Source organism: Myotis myotis, unplaced genomic scaffold, assembly GCF_014108235.1.
Source record: "Myotis myotis isolate mMyoMyo1 unplaced genomic scaffold, mMyoMyo1.p scaffold_m19_p_18, whole genome shotgun sequence".
NCBI classification, from domain to species: domain Eukaryota; kingdom Metazoa; phylum Chordata; class Mammalia; order Chiroptera; family Vespertilionidae; genus Myotis; species Myotis myotis.
In genome coordinates, this window is record NW_023416322.1 from 16,130,641 (window position 1) to 16,146,135 (window position 15,495).

Consider the following 15,495-nt stretch of genomic DNA (forward strand, 5'->3'; position numbering starts at 1 on the left):
TAATGGTCACTGGGTTGTTTTTATGAGATGGTGAAGCACCTCAGTCTTCCAGTGCTGGTTCCAAGTAGACTCTAGAGGACACTCAATAGAAGCACAGTGGTGAGTAAAAGTGAAACAGTGAGTGAAGTTCAAATGCTTTCAGTCACCTCCTGATGCGCACACTCTTCCCCCTTCATGCATCTCCCGGGTCCTCAAGAAACTCCATGTTGCTCACTGTGACTTTTCATTCCTCTCTCTCTCTCTGCCCAGTTTAAATGTATCCTGCTCGTTCCACCAGCATAAATATATTGTTGTTTCGAGGGAGTCTGAGGGCAGGAGAGAAGTGAATATCACTGAGGATGTTTGGTCCAACTTGATACTTCTCCAGTCATGAGATCCATCATCCCTTAAAGGGATGGCCTGTGTGGCTCAGTTGGTTGGAGTGTTGTCCAGTACATCAAAAGGTAGCTGGTTCGATTCCTTGTCAGAGCACATAGCCAGGTTTTGGGTTTGACCTTTATTGATAACTAATTTGGGCTGTGAAATGTTTGATTTACTCAAATACAAATCTGATTAACTGGTCTCTTTGCTTATTGTGCGTGTGTGTACAGAAGCTGAGATCTTCAATCCTTGTTATGTCCTTTTAGTTACATATTTAGGAAGGGCAGGAAATCAATACCAAAAAAAGATGGCTCTAGTAATGGCATCTTCATAGGTTGGTTGCTGTGCCCTGAAATGCTCTTGGGACTGGTATCCTTGTGTGAATAAAGATGAATAATACAGCATCTGTGAATGACTAATGCAGAAAACATGGGGAGAGATGCCAGGCTCGTTTTCGGTGCTGATGGTTGTGGTGTGACACTCTTAAGTCAGTCTGAGAGGTGCCCGAGGGAAGGGTTTAATTGCATTTTTGTGCAATAGCTATTGGACACTTGTCAAGAGGTAGCCCTGTCATTCCATTCGGCTTGAAGAAGTATAAGAAATTCTATCCTGTTCCTGTTTCTCAACAAAGTAGATTTCAGCTAATTCAGTATTTATTTTAACTGGGGAGTGTATGGGTGTGTAATTGAGAACGATGGGGAAACTTGGAGGAAAGCTAAGAAGCTAAGACAGAAAGAGTATGAATCACTACATTTTAGGAAGTAATTCATATGCTATTTTTGCTGTCTTGATTGGGTGACATTGAACCAAGAAATATAAACATATTAAACAGTTTTGTAAGACTTCCTTTTCTCTGCATAATGTTAGCAAGTCATCAGTACATTTATCTGTAGTGTATGAGGAAATTTTACCTGGAACCTGAAAGCATAGACATTTCTTGTAGGCTTATTTAATGGCAATGAGTCAACTCCGTGGAAGTGAGAAATACATAAATTTTACAGGGCTTGAAGCAGAGGAAGTGTCTATTAGAATAGTATTGGAATGTTTTAGTATTGTGATATTTGACCTTTATCAATGACTAATTTGGGTTGTGAAAAGTTAGATGTACTCAAATACAACTCAGATTAACTGGTCTCTGGTGTGTGTGTGTGTGTGTGTGTGTGTGTGTGTGTGTGTGTGTGTGTGTACAGAGGCTGAGATTAGTTATGATCTTTTAGTTGCATATTTAGGAAGGGCAGGAAAAAATCATTTGTTTTTAAAACCCATGAAACCTGTTTAAACTTGTAGCTATTGTGGAAATATATGCTTATGTGTACTGGAAAATCAGATGAGCAAAAATCAGTGGCTTTCTATTGAAAAAGCCAACAGAATCTCCAAATTTGGGGACTCTATGGATACATGTAATTGACAGTAAAACTCCCTTGTTCCATTTTGGGCTATTTTTTTCCATCAGTTTAGAATGTCAGGCCTTAGACACAGTGCATGAATAAATGCTGGTTAGTGTGGTTGGCCTTAGGCTAAATGGTATAAAAATGTACCGTGTTCTTCGATGCTGTGTCTCCTTGATCTCAGTCTTCTGCCCACACAAATCCTATTTTAAGGACAACCTCTTTTATAGAACTTCCTAGATAGAGTGACTGTGAGTCGTATTAGTTCCTAGCTTATGCTTGTAGAACTGTCTCTTCTTTGTTATCTCAGCAACCTTTATCTTTCTCCCTTCTCTATGCCCTTTTGTTTCTTTCTGACTTCTCACTCAACCTCCTCTCTTCATATTTTTCTTTTCTTTTATTAATCTTATCCCCCAACTTATGCTGAGATGAAAGGGGCCAGAAAGATAGAGATTAATATTCTGATAGACTATTAGTATACCATACAATAATATGGGATCTAGGAAAACTCATGAAAGCACATACAGCTGGGGAAATGCAGGCCTCGGTATGCTGGCTTCACATGTATTTTTCTGGCTCTTTCCGTGTTGCAGTGACTCGGGGGTCCCAACCACGTGCTAGCCTGCTGCACCACAGTGTCATTCCATGCAGGGCTCACAGAACAGCAGAGTTTGAATGTTTCAAGTTCAGTCCTCGTTTGATATATAAACCATCTCTATAACAACTTGGAAGATGGTCACTGATGACCCTTGGATGCCGTTAAACAAATTCACTCAGTGATAGAGAAGTGGTTAAGTAAACTGTTACCTGTAGCTACTCAATGAGATGTCTATGAAGTGAGATATGGATGACTTCAAAATGCCTTGGAACATGCTTATGTTTTATGAAAATAGTTGAAAGCAGGTTTGATGATTATAACCTTTAACAAAACTAAAATACATGCAGGTTGCAAAAAAAAAATCTCTTTTACAGACTGTGGGTGATTTTGTAATTCTTCTTTTTCCAAATGTTCAGTACTATGTATATTACTTTTATGATTGAAAAAAATCTTCCAAGGTGGATGTAACCAAGGGATACAGCCCTACACCCAGCAGTACGCCTCCTGCTTCCGGTCCACCTCCAACTAATTCTGTGGTTCCGTGTTTTGGACTTTAAGCTTTTGTTTTTATTAATGGGAAATCAATTTGCACTTTCAAAAGAGCAAGAAAAAGGGTGTGCACTTCATTAGTCTGTATAAAAATAGCTTTGACATGCAATGCATAATCCCCAATAGGAGGAGAGACCTGGGAAGGTAATCGAGATGTTGACGTTTTGAGTTGCTTTCCAAAGATGGTTGTGCAGATACTGCTTCCTGTTGGAAATGCTACCCTTTCTACGTTATAAGAATTAAGGCTTTTGAGTTTTGTTTTTTTTTAAAGGGTGCCTTAAAAAATAAATAAAAAGGGTGCCTTATAAGAATTTCTAGTTAATGTGTGGTTAAACTTAGGTCATCTATTACTTGGAAACATGGTCCAGGACTTTGAAAGTCTTTTAAAGAAACTATGAAAAAAATGATAGATTAAAAATGTTATTGCATGTTGTCTTGATCACTTAAAAGATATACTCTGGGAAAACCTTGAAAATGTGCTCCTTTAGTAGACTCTAAATATAGCATATTTAATCCCCTGTGTTCTGTATAAAATATGCAAATGTACTACTTCATCTTTTTTTCTGCATGAAATGAGAAATATATATTGTAGAAAGAAAAAGATTACTGATGTTAGATTTGGAAAAATCTCACCTTTTTCAATTCTTACAATAGTCCATTTAACTATGGGATATAATTGTGGAATTTCTTTTTGTATTTATGTAGATGCCTCTGTTTTTTCTAGGCCAAAATAAACAAATAAAAACCATAAATGCCATCTTCATATAACTACAGAATTTCTGACAAACAAAGTTATATGGAATGTGTCTCAAGTTCATTTATCAAATTGGAGACTAGAATGTATATTAGTATAGAATATTTGATATCAAAAGAGGAATATACAAAGTTACTTCTGTAAAATGTAATCATCTTAAATATTAGATAATATCCCTTGATTTCTCATATATATGCAAAGTTGGACACAACTGGAATATCCCATAAGGATTAGGTAATCCATGCTTTCCTAGAATAGCATTCTCAGCCATATAGGGTCTTACTTAAACTAATAGGTATATATTCTTCACAGTAGAACTCTAAGGTCATGGTTGTTTTGCTATGAAGTTTCCTGCTTATGGGAATTAGCTTTAATGCTCCAGTAATAAATATCACACTGCAATGAAATGTAGCATGTTTAACACACTAGTCATGAAAATATCAGTACTATTATTTTGCATGTTAATATGAAATTGTCATTTTGTTTGCCAAAAAGTTCTTAGATATTGGTAATATTATATGGTTCAACCCAGTATTATCATTAGCTGAGAACTGCACTTGAGTATACTTGTGGAATATTATGCTAATATGGTGTAGCTTTCGAGAATTTGTTTGCTCTCTTGTTGGATTATCAGTAGTCCCAGAAATATTACCTCATGCATTGAACTCATGGGAACATTTTTATGATTGTCAGTAATTTTCTTGAGTTCCAAGCCTGTGCTAGTTTCATATGATTACAAGCAAGGGTCTTAACAATATTTGGTGTTAAAGCTGATTATAGTTCTAGAAAGACATATGACATTGAGACATCAACTTTTTATAATTCAAGAATGCACAAATTTACAGTAGAATGCTGTGAACTTTGATTCTAAAGCCGTTGTTGTGGAAACTAAGATTTTCATAATTTTGAGTAATTACTTTTATCATCTCTATGAGTATAAGCCTCTTAGAACTCTAAGTATAAGCTCATAATCTTGACTGTGATTCAACTTCCTTTCCCTGTGCGCATTCTATTATTGACTATAAACTGAAGAGCAAAATTGAGTGAAAATCCAACCAAGATCTACTATGTCTTTTGTAGATTTTAAGTTTGGAAGCCCTTCAGGTAATCATAATATATTAGGATTAAATGCATAGGACCCAACATTACTTCACCCTAACCTAAACAATTCAACTTAGTCATCCGTTGTCAACGTGACTTCAGTTCCACAAAAGTTGCCTTTCATGGAAAAGTGAATTTTTATTATTGATGAAGTGATTGGTCACATTATATGGCATATACAGAAACAGTTCTAATGAAGGTATTTGTTAAATGATCTAATGGCCTGAATTTATGTTGAAACTGCAGACTCTTAGATCTATGACAGTGCACTTGCCAAGGGCATTCAATTTCCTGTGGGTGGTGACCAAGAGAACTTGTACAAAAATATAAAATAAATTTACAAGAATATTCCAGAAAAAGGACCTCATGGTAGATTCATTCTCATAGTGATTTGACATATTCTCAGTTCCATCTCAAGCTTCTGTTGCAATAATCACAGCTCTGTGATAACTATTTACAACCCACACATTGCCAGGCATACTGTTTATAAGTCTACTTTTGCTTATTTTGCATTTAAATAATTTGTGGCCCTTATCCAAGTGTCTGGTTAATGTCGCACCTCATCATAGACAAGTAAAAGAACAGGCTAAAAGTTGATGGTGCTGGTCATGAAAACTATATTAAGTCAATTGTTGGAGGAATTAGCTTGCTTCTAGTCAATAAAATAATTTACTTAGTGGGGTGGAGTCTAAAGATATGCCTTATTTTTTCTCATCTATATCGCCCATGCTTTTACTTCTCTTGCTTCCCCATTGCCTAATACCTTAAGCAATTGATTATCTTTTTGAATAAATGAATGTAAAATATAAAAATATACTTTGGATGCAATTATAATCTAAATCCCAGCCCTCTTCCTTGATTTTTACTGGAAATGTTCGTTTTTCCTGGGAATCATAAGGCTAGAGGTCACGGAGCCTGTGCTTACAAAGTGTGTGTCCCTACCTTAAGATATTTCCAAAGACATTTTACATTTTTTTTTGTGGGGGTGGGGATTGAGGGGTGGGGGAGATGCTATCTGGCCTAAACACTACCATTTTACATTTTTTTTTGTGGGGGTGGGGATTGAGGGGTGGGGGAGATGCTATCTGGCCTAAACACTACCATTTTACATTTTTTAAGTGTATCTGTCCTTCTAATTTTTTTGTCTGCTCATAATTATTTAATTAAATACCATTTTCTTGCGAATGATCAGTATATTTAATGATAAAACGCTGACGTCATTGAGAAATTTATGTGACAAAAAAACCCCAAAGAAGTCTGTTATCATTTTTATTTAACAATGCTTTAGAAATACTAGGCAATGTAATAAGAGATGCAAAGTAATAAAACATAGTTATTGAAAGATGCTGAGATAAAATGTCTTATTTGTAAACTATAAGTTTGCTTACTTTGGTAGAAAACAAAAGCAATAAAACAAAAGAAATAATAATAGCAGTGAGTTGAAGTAGTATAGAGCAGTGATTCTCAAGATGTGGTCCCAGGACCATCTCAGAATATTGATGAGCTCAAAGCTATTTTCTTAGTAGTACTAAGATCTTTTTTGCCTTCCAGTCTGATTATCTCATGAGTTTTCCGCAGGCAATGTGTTGTTCTCTCTCAGCATATTGAAAGAAGAAATATATATTAGAATCTGTTTTCTATTAAGCCAGATATTTAAGAGATTTATAAAAGTATAGAATAATGCCCCTCTTGTCACTAAATGTTTGTTTTGGAAAACAATTATTTTTCATAAAAGTTGGTTACTTATGTTCATATATAATGGGATTATTATTCTTTTTTGCATGAATTAATAAAAACATTTCAAGAATTATAAATTCAAACAAATGCAGTAAATATCAATAGTTATAACTACATGTACAAAAGCTCATTGATGTCTTCAATAGTTTTTGAGACTGTAAAGTGGTTTTGAGATTTTAAAAAATTGAGACCTGCTGGTGCAGAGAATGAGCAATATACTGCATTAACCCAGTTATAATTTAAAATGGAAATAATAATATACCTAAGAAGAACCTTACAGACCTATGTGAAGTATATAAAAATACTCTAGTTTAGGATATTAAAGAGGACTCAGTAAATGGAGATTTATACCATGTTCTTTGATGGGAAGTGTTATTATTATACTAGTGTTCATTCTCCTTAATTAATTTATAGATTTCACATATATCCAAACAATGGATTTGGTAAGCCTGTGGAAATGAAAATTTGTATAAAATTTAACTAAAGAGTCCCAAAGTTTGTGCAAGAATAATAGGTAGCAACTGCAAAAAAATATTTTTAAAAGAAGCATAATCAGGTAGACCTGTCTTATCTGATATTAAAGTTACAATATAGAGTCAGATAAGGAAAATCAATTAACTCAAAACTAGTTTCATTATACTGTGAATATACGTGGATATGTGTATATTTGTGTGCATTGAATATATGATAAAGGAAGTATTAGTGTTCAACCTCACTCATCATAAAGGATATATACATAAATGAAATAATTCTTATCAGTTTGGTGAAGATAAAATATTAATATTAGAGGTAATAATATTGCTAAGCATTTATAAATTGTTGGGGAAAGAAATGGTAAATTGTAATAACCTTCTTGGATAGCTATACATCAAGTGCTTACAATATTCATAATCTTTAATGTGGCAACTTTATTTCTAGAAATCTCTCTCAAGGAATATGCAGAAATGCAAAAGTATTTATACACAAAAATGTTCATGGCACCATTTTTATAATAAGACACATTTTAGAATGTCTACATATTGAGAAATGACATTTCCATAACAAATATGGTAATGTCAAGGAAAAACTGCATCTAGAATAATGATTAAAAATAGAAAATACATTTCATATATTTCATAAATCCAATTATGTAAAAAGGGTTACAAAATACCAGGAGAAGATACCTTAATAAATTAATAGTGGTTATCTCTGGATTCTGGATTCTAGAATTATGAATAGTTTTTATTCATAATATACCTTTATAACTTTCTGTATTTTTCTAATTTTTTGCAGTGAACATATGTCATAGTTAATGTAAACAATTATAATTCAATTAACTTTACATACAACTACTGTAGTTTTAATTTATAGATGAAAATAAATTAGATGAATGAGACTTTATTCTGTATTTCAGCTCTGGATTACTTGCTTTATCACATTTGACAGTAATTTCTTGGATAGTGCCTCCAAATATTACTACAATGTAGTGTTTGCCCATTCACCAGTAAACTATATAACCTTCAATAAATCACTTTACCTCTTAAGTCTTTAATTTTTTTTGCCTATCAAATGAAGTTTCCTCTAATTTTAAAATCTGTAAGTCAAGTGATGAAGATTTCTAAGACTATATTTCCAACAGAAATGTCTTATCTGAACAATCTCTATGTTTTTCTTTTACTGCACATTTTCTCTTAACACATTCCCCTTATTTTTATTTTATTTATTTTTATTCATTTCAGAGAAGAGGGGAGAGGGAGAGAGAGAGATAAAAACATCAATGATGAGAGAGAATTATTGATCGGCTGCCTTGTGCATGCCCCCTACTGGGGATCAAGCTTGATGGGACTGTGACCTTCTGGTTCATAGTCAATGCTCAACCGCTGAGCTATGTGGGGTCGGGCTCATATTCCCTTCTATGTTTAGTGTTTGTGGAACTCCCCATTCCCTCCCCAACATCTGATGATTGAAGAAGGGCTTAAAATGTCATCATCTGTCTGTCTATCTGCACTACTCAAGGCAGCATCTAGATCCTCGTGATCCATGGATTCTAAGAATCCCAAGTATAGATGGACTTACTTAGAGAGTAGTGAATTGTGGTTGCATTTTCCATCTCATCTTAGCCTGTTTTGTTGGACCTCATTGATATATGTTCTCTATAGTTTCACACTTCCCAGGCTTTGCTACTTATGTTTAACATTCAAAATGATTAGAACTTTGGAAATATTTGTGTTTTTGATGAAGCTATATATATTATTTAAATTGTAGTTTACCATCTGATATTTTAATTCTGTGATGTTTACTAAAAATGCATTGCTACAGTTAGTTGCTAAGGTAAATAAGTCACTATATATGTTAATGGATGATATGAATGCATATTGATACAATATGATAAGCTTCCTGCAGATCTACTCACTTACTATCAAATAGAATCGAATTTATTAAATTCTTTAGTATAAAGTTGTAATCTATATTGTATACTTTAAGTGGAAAAGCAAACCTTAGAATTGAAACTCCTTGTCTAATTAGTCATCTGGGGTGGAATATATGCTGTTTGATGCCTCCATGTGATTCATGTGTACTGATGAATTTCTTTTTAAACTTGCAGCAAATAGTGGCAGCAATAAATGCAGGGATTATACCGTTAGGAAACACCTCCAATCAAATCAGTCACTGGGACTTGGGAAGTTCCTTCTTCTTTGCTGGCACTGTTATTACCACCATAGGTAGGAGACAACTTATTTTGTTTTTTAATTTTGGTACAGCTTGTGAGCTAAAATTCATTTGTTTGAATTTTTTATTTTTTACAGTTGATCAAAATGGTCTTTGTAAGGTAGAAAACTAGATTTTAGTGAATTAATTTTGGAAAGAAGGTTTAAAGGTTTGAACAAAGGAATGATGGAAATGAATTAGTTATTGTTTCAGAACCCTGAGTTAAATTTACAATACACTGGAACTCCAGGGCAGTGCAGTTGTCATTCAACTAATGGGTAGGAACTTCATGCAATGGCTTGAAATTATGTGCGTGTGTGTGTCTGTGTGTGTGTGTGTGGTGGGGGAGGGCAAATAGTTTTAAATTTTCCTGCATCTTTGATTCTTTGGTTTTAGAAACAAAGGATTGGAGTACAATTTTGACTTTTTAAAATGATTTGATATCAGCGTTTTCAATTTATAGATTTTAACTCTACATTTTAACAGGTTATTCCTGTTCTGACATGCATGTCTATTTTAACTACTTCAGGGCTTTCTTTTCCTACATTGTGTTTCCAATAGTATATATAAATATATATATATAGAAGCCTAAGCGACCGGCTGACCGGCCAGTAGCTATGACACGCAATGACCACCCGGAGACAGACACTCAATGCACAGGCATGGAAACATGGGACATACTGATGAATCTCAGAGGAAAGGGGAGGGGGGGGAGGGCAGAACGAGATTAACCAAAGATCTTACATGCTTACTAGAGGCCCAGTGCATGGATTCGTGCACCAATGGGGTCCCTTGGCCTGGCCTGCGGGGATCAGGCCAAAACCAGCTCTCTGACATCCCCCGAGGGGTCCTGGGTTGCAGGAGGATACAGGCCAGGCCTAGGGACCCCTCTGGTGCATGAATCCATGCACCAGGCCTCTAGTATCCTATATAATAAAAGCCTAATATGCAAATCGACCAAACAGCTGAACGACTGGTTGCTATGATGCACACTGAACACCAGGGGGCAGATACTCAATGCAGGAGCTTCCCTCAGCCCACAGGCCCCAGGCCAGCCAAGGCAGGTGCCAGTGTGGGCCCCCTAATCGCCCCACCAGTCACCTCACAGAGGGAGGCGACTGGCAGCAGTGGGGGGGCGGGACCAGCCAGTGGGCGGCGCCAGGCCAGCAAAGGTGGGTGCCAGTGGGGGGCCCTCCCAATCATGCTGGTTGCCCCACAGATTGGCCCTGATTGCTGGCCAGGCTTAGGGACCCTACCCATGCATGAATTTTGTGCACCGGGCCTCTAGTATCTATAATAATAAAAACATAATATGCTAATTAGACCAGACAGCCAAACGACCTTCTGGACATCATTCCGGACATCCTTCCAGATGAAGCCGTCGTGGTGGGGGCCGAGGCAGCGGCAGTTAGGGGCGATCAGGCAGACAGGCAAGCAGTTAGGGGCAATCAGGCAGGCAGGCAGAGTGGTTAGGGGTGATCAGGTAGGCAGGCAGGTGAGCGGTTAGGAGCCAGCTGTCCCGGATTGTGAGAGGGATGTCTGACTGCGATTTAGGCCTAATCCCTGTGGGATCCCTGTAGGATCAGGCCTAAACCAGCAGTCAGAATTCCCCCGAGGGGTCCCGGATTGCGAGAGGGTGCAGGCCAGGTTGAGGGACCTCCTCCCCCGCATGAATTTCGTACACCGGGCTTCTAGTATATATATAATTAACACTGAACTGTGAGGATTACAAAAAAGAATTAAAGTTTAAACCCTTGCTGTTTTGCCTCTTAATCATGTCACCTGTTACAGTGATAAAGGGTCACATAGTGGAATGTGATCTCTTCCTCAGCTTGAGGGTGCATACACCCAGCACCTTCTAGGCAGCAGAATGGGTACGTGTGGATGACTTCTTTTCTGTTAGTCATTCAGTGCCCAAGAAATACCCAGAGGACATAAATGCCCGGCTTGGGGACCAGGAGGAGTTGTAGCTGTCTGGTTTAATGGAAAGAGGTCATTTTAAAGCATAATATTCAAGGTAAGGAAGGAAACTGAGCCATCACAGTTAAGAAGGAATTTTAAGTGAAAGAAAATATATGTGCAAAACCGAGTTCTGCCCGTCCACTTATGCGTGTGATGAGAATGCCTCTCCTGGGCTTGATCTCTGATTTTAGGGTGTGAATTAAACTTCTAAAAATTGTCATTTTCTTCTTTGGTGTCATTGACAAATGACAAATCAAGTATATAAGGTTTCAAATCAGTACTTTATATCAAAGCCCTAAAGAAGAAAGCACGGACAGTTTATGGACGAACTCTCGCTTAAAATTTCCCTTTGAGAGGAATCTGTAGTGACCTGTCATTATGAATCCACTGGAATGCCTCTTTGTGCTGGGGCACTTGCCAGTGAAATAAATACCTTAGCATGTTGATTTTTGCCTTCGTCAAGAGGTCAAGGAACTATGTTTACTCTTGCTTTTCCATTAGCTAAGTCAAAAGTTGTGTGGCTGTGAAAATCTGGAAGAATAGCAACCTTGATTTCTAACCATAATAACAGGTTAACTTTGGCGCGTAGGCATCTTGGTCATTTCTACTATGGAAATGACTGTTTATTGTGTAAACTACTTAGAGTCTGGAAGGGAAAAAAACTCACAGACTGAGTGAGAATGGTTTGTTTCTGCCCAGTGACAACTCAAAAGTCCAAGTTATAACTCATCGTGACCACCACTAAATTATTCCACAGGAGACTCGGTCATTATGCAGCCTTCCTGTTGCAGGGTATGTTTATAAACAGTCTCATTTTTTGAATCCCAAATTCAGTAAGTTTTGCAGACATATCCTTCAACACATGAAAAAAATAAGCCATTATTACCAGCCTTCCCCCAAATGATAGCCATTAAGCACAGTAACTGATTATTTAGGTTGTTTAGGTAGCTGCCTGACAGCCCAGATCTCCTACTGTTCTATCTCAGGCTTCAGTTTTGGGTGAGTTAAGTCATTCTAGGTCATCCAGAAATATTTCATGGTCTTTTACTCCCAGGTCAAGGCCACCTCCTCTGACCTTGCACTAGATCAGGGGTGGGGAACGTCTGGCCCGCAGGCCGTATATGGCCCACAAAATAATTTGGTCTGGCCCTGCCAAGGCGTTAGAGGTAAATTAATTAACTGACCAAATATAGCAGGCTAATTTTTAAACTGATAATTTTGTATGGCCTGCGAATGATGTTATAAATGTCCAAATGGCCCTTGGCAGGAAAAAGGTTCCCCATCCCTGGACTAGATTATCATCTATGGTTCAGTGAACATTTTGGCTTTTGAAAATTTAAAATGTAATTACTCCTTCCCTCCCCCCCCCCCCCCCCCCCCGCCGGCTCACTCAACCTCTTTTTTTCAGTATGTGTAACTTGAAGCTAATTTGTACTACTGGATATCTGACTGGAGCCACATATATAGAATCTGTATTGTTCTTACTGAAACACAGCATAGAATTAACAAACTTAAATAAAACAATCCTAAATTAAAAATGAAAAAATGCAATTACTAATAATGTTAATGATAATTGTGTGAGCCTTGTGTGAACAATCATAGAAATTGTAACCTCTAGCACTAGTTGCATTGTATCAGCCATTTAAAAATAGAACTTGAGCCTTAGCCGGTTTGGCTCAGTGGATAGAACTTCAGCCTGTGGACTGAAGGGTCCAGGGCATATGCCTGGGTTGTGGGCTTGATCCCCAGTAGGGGGCATGCAGGAGGCAGCCAATCAATGACTCTCATCACTGATATTTCTATCTTTCTCTCTCCCTTTCTCTTCTGCTCTAAAGTAAAAAAAAAATAATCTGTCTAAAAAAACAAAATTAGAACTTGAGACAGTTTTGGAGAATAAATTGCAGTGGATTTTATAAGGTGCCTGGTACAGGTAGTGCTTCAGGGAGCTGCATTGGCTGCAATTGTCCAAGACTTTTCTATTCAATATTATCAATTTGCCTTAGAGGCCAAAGTTACCCTTACTGTTCATTGGAAATATGCCCAAGGAGAGTTCAATTACACAAAATGGAATGTTAAAATTTAAGGACTAATTTTAGAGAATCTCTGCATATGTCTATATACTCTTTCCAAAATCACGCCCTTCCAAACCCTTCACAAATTCCATTCCAAAGTTGTATAGACTAAAATCCATTTTTTACTTTTCTCTCTCCCTCGCTCTCTCTCCCCCTCTCTCTCTCTCTCCCTCCTCACTTTCCGACTACCAGCCAATTCTGTTGGCTCTGCCTTTAAAGGAGACCCACCATTTAACTACCGTTTTGGTCCCAGCCGGCATTGTCTCAGTGTCAGGATCCTTGCAGAAAGGAACCTTCTGCTCAGAACCTTCCGTGGTTTCCAACTCAGTTGGAGCAAAAACCATCCTTCATTGCCTCTCTCATCACAGATATGCAAGTTCTGTGAGGTTAAGGGATTTGATGTGTTTGAATCTTTTCTGTATTCCCAATGTCTGACACATAGTGGGTGCCTGATAATTATTTCTGGAATAAAAAACTAGGCATTCTAAGTGGTATGAAGCGTGGCTTACTAGACATGACATAATGCTAAAGTGATACCAATGATACTAAATTCTTAGCTCTTTCAATAGCTTTCATTACTAAATTTTTGTTTGTTCATTTGTTGACTCAACAAATAAGAAAACAACATCACTCTGCTACTGCAACAATAAAAGATCAATTATTTCAGCTTAAGTTGCACAAGGACCAGTTGAGGGGCTAAAGGAGCCAAGAATCATTTACCCTATAGTGTGTCAGGTATGTTTCAGAACTTTTAATGGAAGTGGGTAGGAGTGACACTTTACAGAGATATTGGGGTAGACGAGGAAAGGGGCAAGGAATACTTTCCTTAATGAGTGTCCTAGTTGAGACTGGAAAGATAACTAGGAATTTTCCAGGTGAGTAAAGGTGGAAAGGAAACATTTGAGGCGTCGGGAGTTCATGTAGGCTAGATCAGGGGTCAGAGACAGTATGTTCTGTTAGGGAATTGCAAGTTATCTAGAACTGTTGTTTGTCACTGAAGGGATTCATGCTCAGGACCGTGTAAATTAGTAAGTCGGTGTAAGTAGCTCCTGTTGAATCAGTGCTACTTCTGCCACTGCCAGGGGTGTAAAAACACGGTCTTCCTGCAGTCCAATGGGCAAGGTAAAATTTGCACGGATGAAATAACTGAAGCAAAACAGAAACAAGTATATTCACATCGTACACGGAACCATGGTTTAAGTGCTATAAGAATTGAGAAAAAAGAAATATTATGTGGGCGGGAACTGGAAGGAAAGGTTTAACTAGAGAAATTGGATGTGAACTCTGCTTTGAAGAAAAAGTTTTGGTTTCGATTGATGAAGCGGGGATAGAACCTCTGAGCCTGTGATGCGGCTAAGTGAAAATACAAGGAGAGGAATGAACTTGATTTATTTTGAGCATTAGAAAAGTCAGCATTTGACAGGCCAGAGGAATTATTTAAAGGGATAGTGGGAAATATTATTGACTGACTCAGGGGGGAAAAATATAGTTGAATATAATTTGATTTTTGTGAACTTTGGACCTACTATAAGTCAGAACATGGATTTTTCTTTTTTTGGCAAGTGGAAGGACAGGTTAAAGTGACATTAGAAGATGCATTTGTCAGAAAGAGGATCCATGGAGACTGACATCTGAGAGGACAATTAGGAGGTCATTTCAGTGACCGATGGAAGGAGCAGGAGAGTGTTGGGGTGATTAGAGTTGCTGTTGAAGAATGAGAGTAGGACAAAATGCTAAAATAAGTAGATGCAAGAATCAACAGGCCTTGGCGGCCAATACAATGAAGAGAAAGGAGTCAAACTGCTGACTATTGAAGTGCATATTTAGGCAGCAAGCGTGTTATTCGTAGAGAGCGAGCACTACCTGATCCTGTGACGGGAAAGGAGGAAAAACAATGGCCAGGATGTTACATGTTGTGTTATATCATGAAGCTTCATTTTAGTAGCTTCCCCCCACCTCAGTTTTTATTTGTTTATTTTTTAGTTCAGACAGACGAGGAATACAGGTGGGCAGGCTCCCTCTTGGAGCTCACATTTTGGTTGAAGAGGCCAACAACCAATTATTAGCACATTGGAAAACAAGACCATTATCGATGGCCATAAACACTGCATAAGAAGTTCATGTGCAGCGATAGGGAGCAGACAGTGGAACTGGGTAGGGAGTGGGAGGGGTTCTAATGGAGACTATTCAAGACATCTGAGCAGGTGACATTTAGGCTGAAACTTGGGCGATGGACAGAAAGCAGTGGGGTGAAGAAGAGGGCAAAGACATTTGAGGCAGAGGACT

The 15,495-nt window shown here is 37.7% G+C and overlaps 1 protein-coding gene across 3 annotated transcripts in view; it reads left to right on the forward strand.

The window, feature by feature from the left end:
- KCNK2 (potassium two pore domain channel subfamily K member 2) overlaps positions 1–15,495 on the forward strand; it is a 95,144-nt gene that overhangs the window by 11,417 nt on the left and 68,232 nt on the right. For all 3 annotated transcript variants that reach the window (XM_036344571.1, XM_036344569.1, XM_036344570.1), the window contains exon 3: positions 9,072–9,189. In XM_036344571.1, the coding sequence (XP_036200464.1) occupies positions 9,072–9,189 (118 nt within the window). The remainder of the gene's footprint in view (positions 1–9,071; positions 9,190–15,495) is intronic.